Consider the following 22,500-nt stretch of genomic DNA (forward strand, 5'->3'; position numbering starts at 1 on the left):
CGGACAGAGAGAGAAAGAGAGACGGACAGAGAGAGAAAGAGAGACGGACAGAGAGAGAAAGAGAGACGGACAGAGAGAGAAAGAGAGACGGACAGAGAGAGAAAGAGAGACGGACAGAGAGAGAAAGAGAGACGGACAGAGAGAGAAAGAGAGACGGACAGAGAGAGAAAGAGAGACGGACAGAGAGAGAAAGAGAGACGGACAGAGAGGGAGAGAGGGAGAGAGGGAGAGAGGGAGAGAGGGAGAGAGGGAGAGAGGGAGAGAGGGAGAGAGGGAGAGAGGGAGAGAGGGAGAGAGGGAGAGAGAGAGAGAGGAGAGAGAGAGAGAGAGAGAGAGAGAGAGAGAGCTCTGGATAGAGGCGTGGGGAAAATAAAAACTCATTTGGCCAACCGCACATAAAGGTGGGATGAATTGGGGCCAAACCAAAGCAGCAGTAGAATGTTGAATTCATTATATAGCAATGTTTTGTTTTCCATCATACCGATGACATTTGCATCCTACCTGCTGCTGACCTTCATGAAGACTTGAGCCAACTCAGCGTCCAAGTTGACAGCAACAACATGTGTGACATCGTCACTGAAATGGTTGAAGCGGATGCCACCACAGGTATTTACCAGCCTACGCAATTGCTCCAGCCGTTGTCCACCAACACCCGCCAGGAATATCTGAAGGCAAATAAATAAGTTGATGAAAGAAAAAAACAGCACCATTACCTTTAAGAAAGGTGAGATGACAAATCAATACATTCCTTTTGCAAGCAATGCTGGGGCCCTTTGTGAGCTCCAATTTTAGTTTTCCACTCATTAATGCATTATCTGATGAAGATAAGACAAAAGGTAAACGGACTTAAAATTCAGTGCACACAACACAACTAAAAATCCCATTTTTTAAAAAAAGGGCCACAAAAAGCTTCAGAATTAGTCGCGCTGTAGATCACATTTCCAATACTGGGACATTCCATGTCAAGTGTACACATCCTCCCGACACTAATACCTCATTTTCTCCGCATATGTTGGTCATTTATTCAGTTGGATGAAAAAACTCAAAATACCAAATTTTAGACCTGTGGGCCCATTTTAGGGGCCCCCAAATTTGGGCACCCCCAGCTGCCCCACAAACTTCCAGAGGCCATATCACAGGTTGTAGTGGTCCGATTTGGCTGATCTTGGTATCAAAATGCTCGTAAAAGCGAGATCTTTCGAATCACGTCAAGTAAAATCACTCTGAAACAGTAATTCAAAAAGTTATATTTTGTGGCGCCCTTTGACCTTGGGCCCCCACTCCCCAGCCAAACCGATGGTCCCGATTTTTTGTGTGAGAATATCCCTTTATAGACTCCAACGCTTCAGCATAAATGAAAATGGGATCTCAATGGGTTCAAGTGTGATGATGGTTTTATTGTTCGGGAACTTGGGTGCTGGACACACAATACGCCATAATGCATAGCACAATATTTGAACAAAAGATTTCCAATACACTATATCAGTATATTGTACATAAATTTTCCACATGCACATGCAGGAACTGGAAGCGATACTAGTACGAGTAAGAATTTTTCCTGGCATATTATAGTCAAGATTTTTTGCCAACCTTGGCAATGATAATGATATATATATATATATATATATATATATATATATATATATATATATATATATATATATATATATATATATATATATATATATATATATATATATATATATATATATATATATACATATATATACATCTTCTTCTTCTTCTTCTTCTTCTTCTTTCGGCTGCTCCCGATTGGGGTCACCACAGCGGATCATCCGTATGATCCGCATAGTGATTTGGCACATGTTTTACGCCGGATGCCCTTCCTGACACAACCCTGGTCGCCTCTTACGACACAGGGATATGGTACACCTATATTAACCGGGGTATACACCGGCCCAGTATACTGGTACTCATTTCGCCGACCTCGGAAGGATGACAGGCTGAGTCAACCCCCTGGTGTATTAATTCAGTGGCCCAATGGGGCTTGAACTCAGGACCTTTTGGATCCCAAGCCGCTGCCCTAACCACTGCGCCAACACCAGGCATATATATGTATATATATATATATATATATATATATATATATATATATATATATATATATACATATATATACACACACACACACACACACACACACACACACACACACACACACACACACACACACACACACACACACACACACACACACACACACACACACACACACACACCGGGTGTAGTGGCGTGCGCCTGTAATCCGGTTACTCGGAGGTTTGCGTTGGAGGATCGCTTGAGGACGGGCACTCTGCGCTGGGCTATGAGAGGATGTAGGGCAGCCCGGAATCATGGCGAAACCCAATCCATATCCCTGTGTCGTAAGAGGTGACCAGGATTGTGTCAGGAAGGGAATCCGGCGTAAAACCTGTGCCAAATCAGTATGCGGATAATAATGGATGATCCGCTGTGGCGACCCCTAATGGGAGCAGCCGAAAGAAGAAGATGTATATATATATATATATATATATATATATATATATATATATATATATATATATATATATATATATATATATATATATATATATATATATATATATGGGAAACTTAGCTAAATATAGCATAACAATTGTACATTTTGTGAGGAAAGCACCAAATTTGGCACACTGGTAGCCTATCCTATGATGAACAGATTTGGATATTGGCCCATCTCAAATTCAGCCGCTGATGGCTGTGGCAGCCATTTTCCACTGCCATCGAAAATTTTGAGATGGCCAAATATCCAAATATGTTCATAATATGATAGGTGACGAGTGTGCCAAATTTGGTGCTTTCCTCACAAAATGCACAATTGTTATGCTAAGTTGCCCCACTAATATATTAGTCCAGAGATGATGATTGTCAATTTCAGACATAAAGTTGTCTCCCAGCAGGTGACGTCATTGGAACGATGAAGGCAAACGTCGCCCAATGTCGAATCAAGAATTAGTGGTATGTGGACCTCGAACAATAAAACCATCATCACACTTGAACCCATTGAGATCCCATTTTCATTTATGCTGAGGTGTTGGAGTATATGAAGGGGTATTCTCACACAAAAAAAATCGGGATCATCGGTTTGGCTGGGGAGGGGGGGGCGGGGGCCCAAGGTCAAAGGGCGCCCCAAACTATAACTTTTTGAATTACTGTTTCGGAGTGATTTTACTTTTCGCGATTCGAAAGATCTCGCTTTTACGAGCATTTTGATACCAAGATCAGCCAAATCGGACCACTACAACCTGTGATATGGCCACTGGAAGATTGTGGGTCAACCGGGAGCACCCAAATTGGGGGGGGGGGTCTAAAATGGGGCCCGATGGGCCCCCAGGTCTGAAAATTGACACATAATGTTTTACCATGGATTTAAACACTTGCACAAAAAAAAGAGTGAAATCTGAGACGATGTGTCAAAATTTCGCTGAAAAATGTGTACACTTGACATGGAACGCCCCTACTGCAATTGTTAACAGTTCTGTGGAACACAATCTTAGGTCGTTTGGTGGAAAAAAGTTCACGAACAGGTGGTGTGTTGAATGATTTAATATATAGTACATCCATGTCCCAACATGCGAAGAACAAGGTCTCACAAGATGGGAACTGATACCTCCGTAACTGCCCGATTGATATTCTCAAATCTGATTATGGGACAGCACCAATGTAATATAGGTAATGTTTATCAAATATATTTTTTAAGCTTTGTCATTCCTTTTCCGAAAACAATTCTAGAAATGAACAAGTCTGGAGACGGCTATGGTTCATGAACAATGTACACGGTTCGCCTTTTTATTTTTTGACCTTCGAGGGGACGCCACAGGCAAACTGGCAGGAATCGGGAAAAACGTAAATGATGAAAGTTGTAGTACTCGAAGAGCACTACTTGCATACCAACTTTCATTCAAAACAGTTGAAAACCCTAGGAGCTCCATGCCCAATGTATTGATTTTTTTTACATTTTCTAAGTTCATGGCCTTGTGACCTTGACCTTGGGATGAAAATGAAAAATCGAGCTGGTGCTATTGGGCTAACCAAATTCCGAAACCCCCTGCCAGATTCGACAAACCCCCTCAGAGAAGATTTAACTTGAAAACGGCTACCCCCTAAAAACATGTTTTTTGGGCGTGACTCCGCCCATAATGGGCGCAGCAAGCCCATTCTCCGGAAAACACAACTAGATCATGATACAAACCTCGCACCCTAATTTTATCAAGATCGGATCAAAACCCACGGAGCTATGCTCGGGACAGACAGACAGACACACACCCATAACGAATATAGTGGTCACTTACTGACTTGTGAACCAATAGTAAGACATGTGCTCTGTATTTGTAACCTCTGACAACTAATGCAGACCCTGTTACCTTGGAATGTTGCAAAAGCAGTTCGTTTAGCAGAAATGCTAACAGAGACATGTAATAAAAATTTCCCCAGTAGTACTGTTACATTTATGTGGAATTGGGGGGGGGGTGCAGTTAGTTATTGGTCCCCCACCCAGGGTGAGATTTGTAAAATTTCCAATGGAGGGATAAAATTGACAGACTTTATAGGTTTGGTTATTTCTGACTTTTACAACTTGCAAGCTGCACATAACAATGGCAACATAAAACTGAAAAGTCACATTACAATTAAAATATATCGCTAATAGCAGAGGGACCTGGCATTGCCTTGCAATGCCAGGCCCCTGCTCCCACCCCTTCCAATCCATCCTCCCAATCCTTCCACTCCCTGCTCCCACCCCTTCCACTCCCTCCTCCCACCACTTCCACTCCCACCTCCCGACCCTTCCCTCCCTCCTCCTGACCCTTGCCCTCCCTCCTCCCGCCCCTTCCTCTCCCTCCTCCCGACCCTTCTCCCACCTCGCCCGTTCTCCTCTCTCCTCCCGACCCTTCTCCCACCTCGCCCGTTCTCCTCTCTCCAGACTCCCACCCCACCCTCCTCACACCCATTCCTTCCCCACCCTCCTCACACCCATCCCTTCCCCTAAATCCCTTCCATACTAAATCAGTGTCAAAATCTGGAGTGAAATCTGATAATTTAAAGAAATAACGAGTCTTATAACGAAGCCGATATACCTATTTACTTTAAGCAAGCAAGGGTATGTTCCGGCCTTCTCCATACACAAATGTGAAATTTCCAAAGCATTAAACTGATTTTTTTCTACTCTTTGGAGAATTATATTAAGTGAACAAAAAAAATTAGGAACGTGACAAAATTATCCAGCTTCATTGAGCTACGTATATGATTTAATGCATTCACTGCAAGACCTCACACCCTGTCCCCCAGAGGGACTGCTTATCCATAGCGTCTGCCAGATCTGTGTCGATATTTTCAGAGGTTTCACGAGGTGCTCTACAGGGAATTAAAGCAAATCTGGTGAAAAAAGGACATTTTAAAATAAAAGTGAAAATGTTTGCACGGACCGGGAGCGATTTACCATGTGAAGCGTGCGCAGAGGAGCAGGCAACATGGCGGATTATGGGCAATGTAAATTAAACTTCGCGATGTCTCCAGGGTTGTTCTACATTAACCCTTTGAACCCTGAGCTCCATGGACTTTCAGCTCTTCCACCCTGGGCTCACAGGAGAAAAATTTGGCCACTCGGGTACATGGAGATTTGAATAGTGGCCGGTAAAACGGCTGCTAGGATACATAGAGTTTTGAATAGCAGCCGGTAAAATGGCCACCAGGGTTTAAAGGGTTAAGGAGCAACTCTTTTGTGGATGAAGTCATTATTTGAACAAATTCATTTTATTTCATTAACTGCTGCTTGCATGGTGAAGACGGCTTTAAAGTTAAGGGATTCTATATGGTATGTAGCCACAGCCTGGCCAGCCATTCCTCATCAACCATTTAATTAGAGTGCTTACTTGAGTACTTAAGCCACTTTGCGAGCACTCCACAAGAAATTTGGTAAATATAGTCGATAGCGGTGTTGCGCTACGTCATTCTGAGCAAATAGTTCATTCACTGCGGATGCTTTTGCAGCTCCGAGCGAGTGGTCCGCACCACGCCACCCCGAGCGGGTGGTCCATGCCCTGCCGCCTCGAGTGAGTGGTCCGCCCCCCCCACCACCCCGATCGAGTGGTCCGCCCCCCCCCCCCGCCGCCCCGGGTGAGTGGTCCGTGCCCCGCCACCCCAGGCGAGTGGTCCGCACCCCACCACCCCGGGTAAGTGGTTTGCGACCCACCACCCCGAGCGAGTGGTCCGCATCCTGCCACCCCGAGCGAGATTCTATGTAGAATAATTTTGATGATACAGTATGAATCGTAATTGATGCTCCACAGTCATGGCTCCCTCCTCTCTTGTTTCCCCTCCACCTCTGCACTCTCCCCCTCTCTCCTTTCCCCTCCACCTCTGCACTCACCATCCATCTCCATGTCTCTCTCTCTCTCTCTCTCTCTGATGGCGGCTGTGTGTGGAGCTGTGAGTACTGTCATGTTAGTGTTTTCCTATCCCCTTTACGCTTCCTTTGTGTCCTTGTATGTGTTTCATGGGAGGAAAAGAGAGAGAGAGAGAGAGAGAGAGAGAGAGAGAGAGAGAGAGAGAGACGGAGAGAGAGACGGAGAGAGAGACGGAGAGAGAGACGGAGACGGAGAGAGAGACAGAGAGAGAGAGAGAGAGAGAGAGAGAGACAGAGAGAGACAGAGAGAGACAGAGAGAGACAGAGAGAGACAGAGAGAGAGACAGGGAGAGAGACGGAGAGAGACGGAGAGAGACGGAGAGAGACGGAGAGAGACGGAGAGAGACGGAGAGAGACGGAGAGAGACGGAGAGAGACGGAGAGAGACGGAGAGAGACGGAGAGAGACGGAGAGAGACGGAGAGAGACGGAGAGAGACGGAGAGAGACGGAGAGAGACGGAGAGACGGAGAGACGGAGAGACGGAGAGACGGAGAGAGGGAGAGAGGGAGAGAGGGAGAGAGAGAGAGAGAGAGAGAGAGAGAGAGAGAGAGAGAGAGAGAGAGAGAGAGAGAGAGAGAGTCTTTTGTGCTTGGCCGAAAGAACTTCGTGTGTTTTTGGGCCTGCACTCGGCTTGCCGTGTTTTTCAACATAGTCTGTTATCGGCTTTACCATATCTATTAATTTTTATTTTACCTTCGCCCACAGGCTTTGCTCGCGACATGTTTTCTTGTTAGTTTATTAAATCGTTTCCTTGGTTTAGTTTATTTTTAGCTTTGGCAAATGTTTGGTTGAAGAAAGCAGGTTTGAGTCATTGTCTCGTAAGCACGGACTCATTGCTTACCCGCCCAACAGAATCAACGTCGAGGACGTGCTGACAAGTCTAGGTGAGCTTGTAGGCCTGGATAATATTCTGGCCGCCTCGAAGATGAGCCACAGAATTGTGGTTTTTGTATCGGAGGAACACCTCATTAATGAGGCAGTTGAACACGGTCTGTCCTTGCCATAGGACATTTATATCAGTGTTAGTCCAACTGACACCCCGGCGGTTCGAATCGTCTTGTCAAATTTACCACCTTTTATAAAAAGTGAGCCGATTGTCTCTGCTCTTAGCAGTTTCGGCACAGTCGTGTCATGGATACGCATAATTCCGCTGCGGCTTCAAGCAAGCAGACGCCTTGCTCTGACACATCACGACCTTCCAGCGTCATTGTCATATCATTCTTAAAAGTAATGCTCAGACGCTTAACGCAACCATAATGCTCTCGGTTAATGGACAAAATTATCAAATATTGTTGTGGGCCAGAGTTCGGTGGCGATAAACGACTACTAGGTTGAGCAGTAGAGCAGTCTCCCACTGAACACCGGAATTGAAAGGTCGTCACCCCGGATCACTCCGGAGTCGACGGGTCACTTGAAGGACCATGGTCACTAATATTTTGACGGCGTGAGGTAGGGTCCACTTGTCTATTCCAATTTACCTTAGTACTCACGCCGTCCAGCTACCGGGGAAACCACACCCTCGGCCGACTTTGTCCGAACCGAGTTGCTATCACGAACTCAGATCCGGCGTAACCGAGCGGAAGTTACCAAAGCCGCGCCGGACCCAACGACAACTTACCGGCACAAACAGCCTCACTAATTCTCAATACGCATCGTGCTGGGCCAATGGTAGAAACGACAAGCAACGAACTGGAACATTTAACAGATATTTATTTACAATAATAAGACTGCAGACTTAATCACGAATATCAGGCAGGCAATGTACAATGAGCAAAAGCACTAACAATCCTACTTAAAGACGGGTCCCACGGACACACACACACACACACACACACACACACACACACACACACACACACACACACACACACACACGGACTTCAATGGTCTTTTTTGCACCTGTCTGCCTCGTGCGGTCTGGTCGAGCTTGTCCGGTGGCGGGACTCAAACCCGCCGCCAACAACGCAGCACCAAGCACCAGGGATCAGGAATGACGCCACGGACGCCAACCAGCATGGGAACGGACCAGACCAGACGCCAGCAGGCAAGATGAGGCTTCCTCTTTTTCTCCTCTTTTCGACGACGGGGCGAACCTTCTTCTCGATGGCTCGCCACCTACTCTTATCCTCCCCGCGTGTTGAGAGAAACGCTCTCAGGTACTCGCCTTCGGATTGGACAAGGGGCGAACATCCCATCTGGCTGGGCCGCCCCTGAGGTTGTCAGCCTCCTGATTGGACGAGGCATCTCGGGGGGTGTGTCGAGGCGTCTCGGAGGCCCGCCCCCCGAAGAGGCTCCGTAGTAGCTTTCGGCACGCTGGCCTCCCATTGGCTGGGGTGTGCATGCGATGCTCGCCCTTCACTCATTGGCTGGAGGAAACGCTATATACCCCTCCTCGGGGCGGAGCCTCGATCTGAGGCGATGGAGGCTCCGCCCACGCCTTCAGCCAAAAACACGTGGGCAATGGCGACCGGGTTGAGTGAGGGACGGTGGTGTTGTTGTTGTTGTAGATGTATAAAACCCGACTATAAAATAACTCACAGCACACACACAAAATTCCCATTAGACAGAAGGAACGGGACCCTGACTATAAACACATACTTATCGAAATAACTAAGCTTAGGGACTGCTGTCTGTCTGTGTGCAAATGGCTTCCAGATTCGTAATAATATGTGTTGACCGAAACAACAGCGTGCTTCATTTGCATCTTGCTTAATTTGCATCTTAAAAGGTGCATCTACGAAGATAATTATCCCTGTGACCACACGCACGCCCAAACAGGCAGAACCTGTTAATAGTTTGGACAACCATCCTTAGTTATCGACAGCAGCAGTGAGAGAATCCTCCATGGATGACGGAGGTTTCACTACTGTAACTGCTAGAAAAAAAAACACAAACGTCCGAACGTTAATAATGAAGCAATTATAAACGAATTGAAAAAGATTGTGTTGTCCGGTAATCACAATGGACCCCACACGGAGGTGGCTCCTTGAGTGACCGACGTAACTTTGCATAATAGATTCGCTGCTCCAACTCCTAATGATGAGGAAGAAGCAGTTCATTATGAGGAGAAAGCTGATTGCAATGATAATGATGACCCTGCAGCTCCTTTCACTGCAGTAGTCAACAATGAGTCAATTTTAGCATCTGTCTCCGTGAGGTGTGAGGTGCCTGAGGAGGTTGTCCCACATGGTGTCAGACTGTACGGAGATGGAATGTACAGTTCCTGTCATTAAAACGCCTCATGTACTGTGAGAGTGTGACATGACCATAGTGGGTAATGAAGAAGTAAATTTCGCAACCCCTGTGGCATTAGCATCCGCTATGCAGACGCTTCAGTCCACCGCAGACATTCACATGCAGCACCTGCTGCACCAATGCCTGCCTTCCCCATAGAAAGTGAAATTGACCCAGGCCAATTAGATTACGACTCTATGGGGTCTCCTCACTCACTTCTAGCGTCAACATTGAGGCCTGGAACGATTCCCTGTTGTCCCATGAGGTGGAGGGTGAGCCGACCATCACACCCGCAAAAATTCTAAAATCCTCAGACACTTTTCAGAAAAAGCGAGTAAAAGTGAAAGATTTTTTTCCCACATCTAAAAATCTTCATAACCTCTGTGAAATACCTCGTCGCAAAATCCAGGGAACCCGGAGTTGGGGAATGGGAAACGCACCACCTTAAAAAGCACATTCTTAAAGCGAAGGAAGAGCTGCAAGTAGATCAATCTTTTGCTGCATAACCTCTTCGTTTTTCCCCCCTCGCATCATGGCCTTTTCTATAGCTACCCTGAATATCAATTTGGGGAAGATCCCCATTACATAAGACCTAAGTTAAACTCCTCGAGGAGGAAAAGCATATTGACATCTTGTTTTTACAAGAAACGAGATGTAGTCCTCCTTGTGAAAGCCAACGGCGAATATTGATGAACGGTGAATGGTTCTTTAGCAGTTTGGCTTGCCCTAGAGCTGGAGTAGCTACATTTTTGCGATCTTCTTTTCTTCCAAATGACATCATTTTTGAAGACATAATTAAGGGACACCTAATTTCTGTGTCTTTCACCGACAACAGTTATAAGCACACTCTTTTCAATATTTACTCACCCAGTGACAGCACTGACAGAATCACCTTCTTCACACAGTTGAAAACATCACTCACTCACGCAGATTTTAATAGTCTTGTTTGTTTGTGTGGGGACTTCAATTGTACTCTGAACTATGCCATGGATTGGAACGGTGAAGAACCTCACTCAGCTTAGTACCATCCCACTGGCAAGAATTTTAACCAAATTTTCTTTCGTTGATACGTGGAGACTTCATAACCCCCTTGTACGACAATATACATGGTGTTGCTATCTGAACAGTCGACTTTCTTTTGCTAGGCTAGATCGTGTTTATGTAAATAGTAACTTTCTTAACATGATGGGGAATATACAAATTTTATTGGTTGGTTTTTCCGATCATCACATGGTCAACTTTTCTCTTCTTTCTCCTATATGGAATTTTGAGGCTGCACATTGGATTTTTAATGTGGGCCTTCTACAGGAACAAGTTTTCCTTGAAACTTTTCAGGCCTTCTGGGACACGACTTTTGTTGAAACCTTCTTTCTCTTCCCTTAGCCAATGGTGGGACAATAATAAGACACAAATCAAAACTTTTTGTTAGCAGTATAGATCTTTCTGTACAAAAGATGAATCTATCTTGAAAAGTATCATTGAAAAATAAATTTTAACTTTGCAAAGTAGTCTGTCACCTTCCAATATAATGGAAACAAATCTTTAATGAGCCAAGAAGAAAGCTATCCTCAATAGGCTTGCATCATCTCGACGTGCCCTAAAGCTTTATATTTAGATTGGAACACTCTTCTTAGGGTAGCCAACAGCTAAATTTGCTATGGACGGCACAAGGTAGCATGATGAAGGATCAGAAAGGCATTAGAACCTTTGTGAAAGATTACTTTTCTGATCTATATTGCATGAAAGACATTGATGACAAAATGATAAATTCTTCGACTGCATCTTTGCCCACCTTGTCAGTTTCTACACATCAACAGCTGGACAAAGAAATAACTGCAAATTAACTCTTTGCTGCAATGCAAACCTCGCCAACCGGCAGAGCCTCTGGCCTAAACGGACTCCCTGTGGAGTTCTACAAAGCTTTCTGGGACCTCTTCAGAATGGAACTTTTTGAAATATTTTCTGACAGTTTACAATCCAACCAACTGCCACTCAGCTACCGTAGGGCAGTACTTGCCATAATACCAAAGAAGGGAGACCTAAAGCGGGTAGAAAACTGGAATCCAATCTCCTTGCTATGCACGGACTATAAAATATTTTCCAAGGCTCTTGCCAATCGCCTTGGATGCATTATCGAAGAAGTCATACATCCACATCAATCCTATTGCATCCCTGAGAGAATGATACACAATATTTTCATCGTGCTTGACATCATAGATATTTGTGACATTGAACAGAGGAATGCTGGAGTTTTTTTTTTAGATCAACAAAAAGCTTTCGACACTATCGACCACCGGTACGTTTTCTATGGGTTACGGGGTTTTGGGCTTGGAGACCTGTTTATTTCTTATGTTTGTTTAATGTATACACTTATAGCCTTCTTAAAGTTAATAATATACTGTGCCAGCCTTTCGCAGTGAGCAGAGGTATTCAGCAAGGGTGTTCCATATCCGCTTCCTTACACTCTCTTTCCATTGAACCTTTGCTCATTTCTTTGCGAGCGCAGCTTTGTGGTTTCCTTCCTCATCCAATCCTGTGAAAGCTATTTCTTATGCAGATGATCTGTGTGCAGTTGTTTGTTCAGACAACAATGTCTCTGCCTTAGTGCAGTTAACTAAAATATATTGTCTGGCAAGTTCCACCAAAATCAATTGAAAAAAAAAGCAAGGCCCTTTACTTGGGTCCACATAATGTTTTGCCTCCAACCCTGCCAAGAGACCTTGAATGGGCTTTTGATAGTATTTACTATTTCGTTGTTTTTCTTGGTACTCAGAATTATACTTTACAAAACTGGGATTCCTTGGTCTTCAAAATTGAGCAGCGACTCTCTAAATGGAAGGGCCTGTTCAGGCAACTTTCATATCGCGGTAGAAGGATTGCAACTAACAATTTAGCCGCATTGATGCTATGGCATAGGTTCATGGTGCTACAACCCCCTTTCGGTGTTGTAAAAAAGATTCAAAGCATTTTTGTTAGTTTTTTCTGGGAAGGAAAACACTGGCCCGGTCTAGTGTTCTCAGCTTGTCAACTGCTGAAGGCGGACAGGGACTGGTTGACGTCACCTGTAAAGTGATGGCCTTTCGTCTCCTTTCCCTTTCTAAATTATATACACCAATACCTCATGGAAGGCCTTTGCCAATGCTTTGCTCAAGCAGAACGGAAAACTTGGTTATGGGAAAGAACTGTTTCGCCTGAACCTGGAGAGAGTGGCTGTAACGTCAGTTCCCATTCATCCATCCATCCATCCATCCATCCATCGGGACCATACTCTGTGCAGAGCGTTGGTGCTCCCAAAGCAGTCTCCTTGGCTATTGGGCACAATCCTGGACAGGTGGCCACTCCGACACAGGATACCAGCATGCTGGCACTCATTTTGCCGACCTCGGAAGTATGGCAGGCAGAGTCAACCAAAACTGGTATTAATTCAACAGCTCAGCAGGATTTGAACTCAGGATCCACGGATCCCAAGCCCACCACCCTCACCATTAAGCCAACACCAGGCATAATAGATAGAATATGTGCATGAAACCTACTTCGTTCATTGTATAGGTATTCATCAATAAGGAATTTTGATATTTAAACCTGCAAAAGAAATGTGTTCAAAAAATAACTGATAAACTAATTTGGAAATATCTAAACCTGCACATCATTTGCATTATCCCCTCTAGGGATGGCAATTTCAAGTGCAGTGCCAAGGATATAAAAACCAGAGCCAGGGAAATCCTCCCCATCCTCCGTTACGACCGAGCCCTTGGGTAGAGGGCTCGGGGTACAGCCGATTGCTCCGGAGGTCCTAACTGACGTGCTCAGGAGACCAATACATTCCCCGTGTGCTGTCACGCCGTGTAAGCAGTCAGATGTGACCGAGCCAAGTTACCATCCAAATGCTGATGCAAATTTACACCCCCACCTCTTCAACAAACAGTATCATATGCAAATATATGCAAATCATCATGCAATGCAAATTCAAAACAGTGGAATGAATGCAAATCCTTTACTCAGGATAAAGAAAACACAGGGAATACCACCAAGCAATGGATAAATCATATTGATAAGAAATTTCGCAGATGTGCAGTGGTAACAATTAAATAATTAAAGGACAGACAGGTGCCAAGACAAGACAGGCACAACATTCAGACCCCCCCCCCCCGACAAATGTATTAAAATAAAAGGGAAAAAGAAAGATGGTGTGAGGAGAGAGAACAGAATTTGAGCCCTTTTTTGGATGTCTCAACGCGGTCTCATCTCAGGCTCAACTGCCGACCCCAAAGGATGGCACCTCACCACCTTCCCCCCTACGTGGGGCGCGTCCCTAAACCTCCACAACCCCAATCGATCTGCGCAACTCCTCCAACAGCAGGCCACAGCATCTTGCCTCCGGTTCACCAAGACGATTCACACTGGCCGTACGTGTGCTGCGTCACGTGATTGGGTTTTCGTATATCATGCCTCGCCCGCAAGGGGTGGCAGGAAAGTGCTTCTGGTCGCGCAATAAAGCGGAGTTGATGCTGGCACGCTTGCTTCTCGTGTTCCACTGCACCTCGTACACTCTAGTTGGCTGACGAGGATGGTTGAAAACGGACGTGTGCCCGTTTTCGTCGGAGGCGACTTCGGATTGTTTTCAGAACAATTGGAATGCTATCGCGAATTATGTGGTCGACGAGAGCAAACAGAAGTCGATCTTGCTCGCTTCACTTTCGGCGGAGCATTATCGACTACTGCGAGATTTGGTGGCGCCGGACAAGCTCCGTGATAACGGGCTGTCGTTTCGGGACATTGTGCAGAAGATGAAAGCACACATGGCGCCGGAGAAGTCATTATAGCTCGCTCGATACCAGTTCCATCGCCTCTCGAAAGGGGCAGAGGAACGCATCGCTGATTTCGTGGCGCGGATTAAGCGTTCTTCCGTGGCCTGCAAGTTCACGGCGGGGGAGCGTCCAGCGCGGCTCAGGGATAGTTTTATCGCTGGTTTACAAGATGCGAAGATGGTTTCAGCGGTTCTACGGCTGATGGGTGAAGCCATTATATTCGACTCGGCGGTCAGCACGGCTACAGCGGTCGAGCAGACTCGCGGGGATGTTCGAGCCATCACCGGCCACGCGGGGTCGCGAGCACCCCAGGACGCACGCTCGACCTTCGATGCGGGTCGGACGTCGCCGCGCGGCCGCACGTGCGGCGAATTGGCCCCGCGGACGTGTTTGGGATGCGGAGGTCGACACCTGCGCCGTGCGTGCCCGTATAAAGGCATCGTGTGTTTGAATTGTCACAAGGTGGGTCATCTGAAGCGTGTGTGCCGTGGGGCGCCGGCCACCGTTAAGGTCATGGACGGCGATGTGCGAGGCGACCCGGGGCGGGACCGGCAGCCGTTGATGGGCCTGTTTTCAATTGGCCCGGTGGCGGCGCGCCCGATGACGGTGGAAGTAGAGGTGAACAAAACGCCGATCACGTTCCAGGTCGATACGGGAGCGGCTGTGTCGATCATCGGCAAACAGACCGTGCGTAGACTCAACGGCATGAAGCTTATCAGGTCAAACCTCACGCTGTTCACGTACACCCGCGAGAAGATAACGCCAGTCGGGATGGCAGACGTGTCTGTGCGATACCAAGGCCAGGTCGCCACGCTTCGGGTGTACGTCGTGCGGGGGAGGGGACCGTCTCTCCTCGGCCGAGATTGGCTGGCCCGCATCAGGCTAGACTGGGCCGCAGTTCACCTTGTGCAACCCGTGCCGAGCCGGTGGGAGGATCAGTTGGAGAAGATTCTTCAAAGACATCAAGGTTTGTTTGGCGACGACCTTGGGAAACTCAAGGACATGGAGGCAAAACTCTTCCTGAAGGACGGGGTGGTTCCTCGGTTTTGTAAACCACGTCCGGTGCCGCATGCCCTGCGGGACAAGGTCAAGGGTGAGCTGGATAGGCTGGAGGCCTGTGGAGTGATCGAACGGGTGTCGTGCTCGGATTGGGCCACCCCGGTTGTCACGGTGCTGAAACGGAATGGAGACGTCCGATTGTGCGGGGACTTCAAATCCACGGTTAACCCGGGGCTCAGCGTGGAACAATATCCACTGCCGTCAATTGATGAAATATATGCGCGATTGGCAGGGAGTCAATACTTCACGAAGCTTGATCTGCGTGATGCATATTTTCACCTGCCGATGGATCCCGGGAGTAGCGAGCTTTTGACAATTAAATCAACATGTGTCAAGGACTCTATCGATATACCCGACTCTGTTTTGGGATTGCTTCGGCCCCAGCTTTGTAGCAGAAAGCCATGGATCAGGTTTGCATTGGCCTGCCCGCTCAGACCTACCTGGACGATGTGCTCATTGCGGGGAAAACTGCGGACGAGCATCTTGCTAACATTGCCCAAGTGCTGACAAAGCTAGAAGCGTGCGGCCTGCGCTTGAACAGGGACAAGTGCGCGTTCTTCAAGCAGCGCTTGGAATACCTCGGGCACATCATCACGCCGGAGGGGCTGTTGAAAGGTCCTCGGAAGGTGGAAGCGATTCAACACATGCCACCACCTCGCGACAAGACGCAGCTGCGCTCGTTCATTGGTATGGCCCAGTATTACCAAAGGTTTGTGCGAGGGCTCAGCTCACAACTTGCGCCGTTAACACGGTTGCTCAAGAAGGACGAGCGCCGGGCTTGGGGGCCTGCACACCAGGCGTCGTTCGACCGCGTCAAGCGGCTGCTCACAGAGGATACGGTCCTCGTGCACTACGAGCCTGCGCGTCCGCTCCTATTGGCATGCGACAGCTCTGCATATGGCATCGGGGCAGTGCTCTCCCACAGGATGGACGATGGTTCCGAGCGGCCTGTTTGTTTTGCATCCCGGACCCTGTCCGCAGCAGAGCGGGGATATGCCCAGATCGAGCGCGAGGCTCTCAGCCACGTCTGGGGTGTGCGGAGGTTTCATTAATACCTGCTGGGGCGGCATTTCACTTTGCAGACGGATCACAAACCGCTTCAATTTATCCTGAGACCCAAACGCGGGGTGCCGGTGGTAGCGGCCGCGTGAATACAGCGGTGGTGTCTGTTTCTTGGTGCTTACGATTATGATATTCAGTTCCGAAGCACTAAGAAGCATGCTAACTGCGACGGGCTCTCACGCTTGCCGTCTGCGGAGGGTCCAGCTGCGTCTGAGTTGGCCGACCTGGTCGATGTGTTCGCGCTGGGCCAGGTCCAAAGCGGGCCCGTCATGGCCAGACAGGTCACGGTGGAATCGGCTCGTGATCCGGTGCTCGCCCGTGTCGTCCAGGCGATTTCTACGGGGAATTGGAGTGATCTGCCTTCGACACCAGCATTTCAACCGTTCACGTCACGCGCATCGGAGCTGTCATTGGTCCAACGGTGCGTTATGTGGGGGATGAGGACGTGATTCCACCGAAGTTCAGGCAGCGGTGTTTAGAAGAACTGCATGTCAGTCACCTTGGCATTGTGAAGACCAAGAGTCTTGCTCGTAGCCTGTTGTGGTGGCCGGGGTTGGACAAAGACATTGAGCAGTTGGTTAAGCGTTGCGCCACGTGCCAAACAGATGCTGATAACCCGCGTCGAGCTTCGGGACTATGGCCTGCGCCAGACAGAGCCTGGCAGAGGGTCCATGTAGATATTGCGGGCCGGTTAATGGCAAAATGTTTTTGATTGTGATCGATGCATTCTCTAAATGGCTGGAGGTTGTAGTAATGCAGCATACATCAGCAAACATTACAGTAGAGAAACTGCGGACGATCTTTGCTAATAAAGGGTTACCGGAGATCCTGGTCTCTGATAATGGTCCGCAGTTCATCGCGGGTGTATTTGATGAGTTTATGCGCCAAAATGGTATTCGACATCTAAGGTCCGCACCGTATCATCCTGAGACGAATGGGCAAGCTGAGTCGTTTGTTAAGATGTTGAAACGGGCTTTGCGCAGGGGGGGGTGCACCTGTGCAGACGGTGGTCGATGTCTTTTTGCTCCATTCCAGGAACACAGTTCATCCTGTCACGGGTGATTCACCTGCCATTCGTCTCTATGGACAGGCATTACGGTCCAGACTGGATTTGCTGCGACCTGGAGGGTCGGGGAGTGGGGCAGTGTCACGTCCGACGCGGCTGCGCGGCTTCGATGTGGGACAGCGGGTAATGGTGCGCGATTATTTCCACGGTTCCAAATGGGTGCCGGCTGTGGTCTCTGTGGTACTGGGGCCGGCGAATTGCATGATGCGGACTGATGGTGCGGATGTGTGGAAGCGGCACGTGGATCAAATGCATGATCGCTGTTCAGCGTCACCCCCCCCCCACACCTCCCCGGGCCGAACGATGTGGGACCCCCACCTGTAATGTCGCCGGCACCTGACGTTGTATCGCCGGGGCCGGATGTGCCGACGCCCAGGGGGTCTTCGCCTGATGCTGTCCTACCCGGGGACGTCGGGCAGGCTGTTCGGCCGGGGGCGGTTGTTATTGCGGATGGCGCGAGTCCGGCGAGGGTGTCACCTCGACCGAGCCGGGAGGCGTCTGAGCCTGGACTGTCTGGTGGCGCTGCCCGTCCGAGGCGGGTCAGGGTGCGGCCGCGGTACTTGGAGGATTATGAGGGTTGATGGGTTTCAGGTGGTCATGTTATGATTGTCCTTTCATCATTTGACTTGTCATTTTGTGAGGGGAGGAGTGTGCTGTGTCACGTAATTGGGTTTTCGTATATCATGCCTCGCCCGCTAGGGGTGGCAGGAATGTGCTTCTGGTCGTGCAATAAAGCGGAGTTGATGCTGGCACGCTTGCTTCTCGTGTTCCACTGCACCTCATACACTCTAGTACGCACCTCAGCCTCGTCTCATATTGTCCTCCAATACCACGTGCACCAGGCCACGGCAGGCCTTGTTCCACACCAGCTCCACACCTGTTCCCTACACACAGACAGGGCCTCCAACTGACCCTCCCTTGGAAAGAATCCACGGAGCTCCTTCACTGACTCCACCCGGCCTCGTTCCCCGTTCGAAACAAACCGGTCTGTCTGTCACGCATGCCACTTTCTTCTCCTCCCAACTTTTTCTTTTTCTTTATTATGACTTACTTCCCTTAAAATCCACACAGTTCTGCAGCATGAAATTATGTGGAGACCTCAAAGCGGGAATAGAAGGAAGAAGGGGAAGGAAGGTCTTATAGCAGAAGAACCAAAATAAAACGAAGACAATAAGGAAAAAGAAAAAGGACCTATTTTGAGAACAATGGTGACCACGGCAAAACAATTGCAATACAACCCAAAAGTGTTAACGTTATTGCACAAATTCTCCAGAATATTAATGAACATTATCGAACACAACAAACCCGTGAACATAGCACCCCCCCCCCCCAAACCCAACCAGAGGGTCTATATATTTTCTCTCCGTCTGTCCTACCTGTGGTTTTTCTGACTTTTTACCCATACCTTTTAATATACCAAACTGAAACTTGGTACATGGATTTATCAGCAGTTGGACTTAGTCTGAAACAGGGGCTTATGGATTTGGTGTCGATTTTCACGTCTGTACGTACGTGCGTCTGCAGCCATATCTCGGACATGTATTGATTGATTTTATTTGTACTTGGCACAAAGACAACATATGATGGTATACATATGCACGTCATTTTGTTTCACGATGCGATCAAAGACAGCTGACTGGCAGCCATTTTAGTTGTAAAAAAAACAACTCCATGTTGAATGCATCCTCAACCATTTCTCAGACATCCATTTTCTGATGTTGTTCAAACTTGGCAAACAGATAATGAATGATGACTTCCAAATGCACGTCATGTTTTTTTTGAGATCAGATCCAAGATGGCCGACTGTTGGCCATTTTGTTTCTTAAGTGTGTCCCCAACCATTTCTCCGACATGCGTGGTCCGATTTTGTTCAAACTTGGCACAAGGACAGAACATGATGGCATACACATGTATTGCACTTTATTTTGCAATCTGATCAAAGATGGCCGACTGGAAGACTGGTGGCCATTTTAGTTGTACATAAATATGGGCTCGCCTTTTAACTCCGTCCAGCAAAATTACTAAAACAACGGGGGTTGACATGTTATGTCTTTTCTTTTTTTCCTTGTTATAAGAAGTTACAGAACAAGTTTGAGTTTCAGGGCGTTTCATCAATTTTTCAGTTATACCCTTTTTAGACTGAGAAAATCTCACATATTATACATGGGTCAACATTCAGCAGCCTTGACTCAACCCCACTGCTTTACATCCATTGGCTGGAAAGCTGGCCTGACCACCCCCAATAAAATCAAGTGCTGCCATTGCATAAAGCAGCACATATCGGCAGGCCTGGGTGTTAGTGCATGGCCCAGTGCAATTGGAATGATCACAGGTGTATAACCACGATGTATTATATATGCACATAAGCAGTACGCATGTTTTTGCTTCATGTACATAACCTGGGTTATTTTTATTTTCGGGAGCGATCGAGGTAGCAGCCTCTGTTGCCCATACACCAAACAAATAAAGGGATGCATCAGAAGAACGTGTTGCTCTCTTGAAACAATATCACCCATCGGGTGGGTACTCTGCTTGTAAAGAATAAAGCCCTGTCAATCCGAAGGAAGGACACAGTGTAACTTCCCACGCAAATTGTCTGAGGTTCACAAAAGCTGTTGACATCAGATTTGATTCTCATCATATCAACAAGGGATTTTTGTATTGTTGATTCCTCTTGAATCAACGTAATCAGAGAATTCAATGAATGATTATGCAAAAAGCTGCGAAGTTCAGTGTGTTTGAAAATTTGATTTCAAACCGAAATACCAAACAGAAAAAGATACCAAAGCACGAGAATTTTGCATGTAAAACAACTGATATTTACGTCAGTGTATGTTACCCAGTGTTCAGTGAATGCCAATTCAATTATTTATTTATTTTCCTGAGTGCATGGCCAGCTTTCGGTGAAGGACAAGGACAACAAAGTCAAGGACAACTCTCACAGTGTGGGAATTTGTACCATTCTGCAAGGATCATTGGGTGCTCATTTTTTTTTAATGCAGTAAAGTTGATGCACCAGTCACAATGTTGGTCTCAGTCAATAGCAGCACTGTATTATTATTTTGTACTGTTGATAAATGAGTTCTGGTCACCATGTACAAAAATGCCTTGGACAATTTTTTTTTCCACAAGATTCTACTGGCACATGATGTGACATCCGATGCATGTGCAATCATTGCCTAATTGCCTATTCAAAATAAAATAAAACTAGATCATTTTCTGGGCCAACCAGTTTCAACACTTCACACCCTAAAGCCAGAGGAAGGGAAAAAATAAAAAATCTAACCTTGCAACCATCCAGCAAGCTCTCATGGACGTAGCCACGACCAAGATCAAGCTGATCCAGTTCAATCAGGGGTGAGACTCTGTTCCCTGCTGTTCTGCTCGTGCAATTTACATGTTCAAGTGTCATGTTGGCAATGTTGCTCACATTGGAGAGGACGGACGCTGTAGCAATAACAAAACAACAAAGGAATCAAATAAATGTACCAATAAATTGACGATAGTAAAAGCGTTGTGAAGAAAAGTCCACAGAGAACGTGAGCTGAGAGCAGCATTATTGGCTGTTGGACCACCATAAATGAGCAAGGTAAAACAAACAAAAGAACAAAGAAATATGCATTTTTGTGGCTGCACGCAACATCCAATGGAAAGTTTTACGTGAACTATAAATTTATTTTCCATTCAATACTTTGCAAGAATGAAAAGATAAGGAACATCAAGCACTTTAAAAGACTGTGAAGTCCACCAGCTTCAATATAAAAGCTTCAAAATCTTCTCCATATAATGGAGCGTTGGCATATCTGTGTATGTGTTTTCATCTACTCCTCCAAGTGGATTTGACCGAGGAAGCTGAAACTTCAGGAATTCACAAGGGTGCCCTGAAGTTGTGCCTGTGCAAGTTTCGTTTGATTCCACCAAGTTTTGAAAAATGTATTTTTTTTCACCCATCTTGGCATTTTCTTTCTTTGGGGGAGGGGAAGGGTGCAATTGGAATTATCCAAGCTTTACAACCATGATGCAATATGTATGCACATAAGCAGTACGCATGTTTTTGCTTCATGTACATAACCCGGGTTTTTTATTTTTCTGGAGCAATCGAGGCAGTGGTGTGTTGCTTATATACCATCCAAATAAAGGGGGATGTGTCAGAAGAACGTGTTGCAGGCTTGGAACAAAATCGCCTGGAGGGTGGACACTCTTAGTACTTTTCAAAAAAAGAAATGTTGTATAGGACTAAAGTAATCTAGAGTATGGTTTATAATTTGATTTGATGCAGTTCTCCCAATGATTGGGAAGAGTACACAAGATTAATTATTTATAATAAAACATCTGTGTAGCAGTCAAACAAACAAACCAAGCTGTAGTTTGGGAAGTTGCACCATTCTGCAAGAATCATTGGGTGCTCAAAAACCCAATCACTCAGTCAATGATCTGGACAAATGAACAGGAATGGTGAGGTTGCTGCTTGGGCAATGTCACAAAAACGACTGGACCTTGTGAGGTCTCCTCACAAGACCGAATACAGAAGAAAGACCGAACATGGGCAGAGGTAGTTGCCATTTCTACCAGCTCAGTTAGCGGTGCATTAATTTTGGCGAGGACGCTGTTCAACAATTCTCGTAATTCAGTTAGTACATGAATGAAGCAGCACAAACCATTTCGAAAAGTCTTTGGTATGACTCAGTCAGAGTTCGAGCTCACGACCTCCCAGACTCAGAGTGGATGCTCGAACCATTACACCATAGAGTCTGAATTTTTGATCCCAATGATCTGCGAATCAGATGCAAAGCTGTCTTGCCAACTCTTTTTTGTGCCATGGCTGGGCG

The 22,500-nt window shown here is 46.8% G+C and overlaps 1 protein-coding gene across 6 annotated transcripts in view; it reads right to left on the reverse strand.

Moving 5' to 3' along the window:
• TOPBP1 (DNA topoisomerase II binding protein 1) overlaps positions 1-22,500 on the reverse strand; it is a 252,201-nt gene that overhangs the window by 162,225 nt on the left and 67,476 nt on the right. For all 6 annotated transcript variants that reach the window (XR_015055948.1, XM_085872708.1, XM_085872711.1 and 3 more), the window contains exons 9-10: positions 20,958-21,118; positions 502-665 (exon numbers count right to left, since the gene is read on the reverse strand). Coding sequence is in view for 5 of the 6 variants with exons in the window: in XM_085872708.1 (XP_085728834.1) it covers positions 502-665; positions 20,958-21,118 (325 nt within the window). In the remaining variant the exon portion in view is untranslated. The remainder of the gene's footprint in view (positions 1-501; positions 666-20,957; positions 21,119-22,500) is intronic.

This window comes from Eptatretus burgeri, chromosome 3 (assembly GCF_056783735.1).
Source record: "Eptatretus burgeri isolate ZD-2024b chromosome 3, Ebu_testis_v1, whole genome shotgun sequence".
Classification (NCBI taxonomy): domain Eukaryota; kingdom Metazoa; phylum Chordata; class Myxini; order Myxiniformes; family Myxinidae; genus Eptatretus; species Eptatretus burgeri.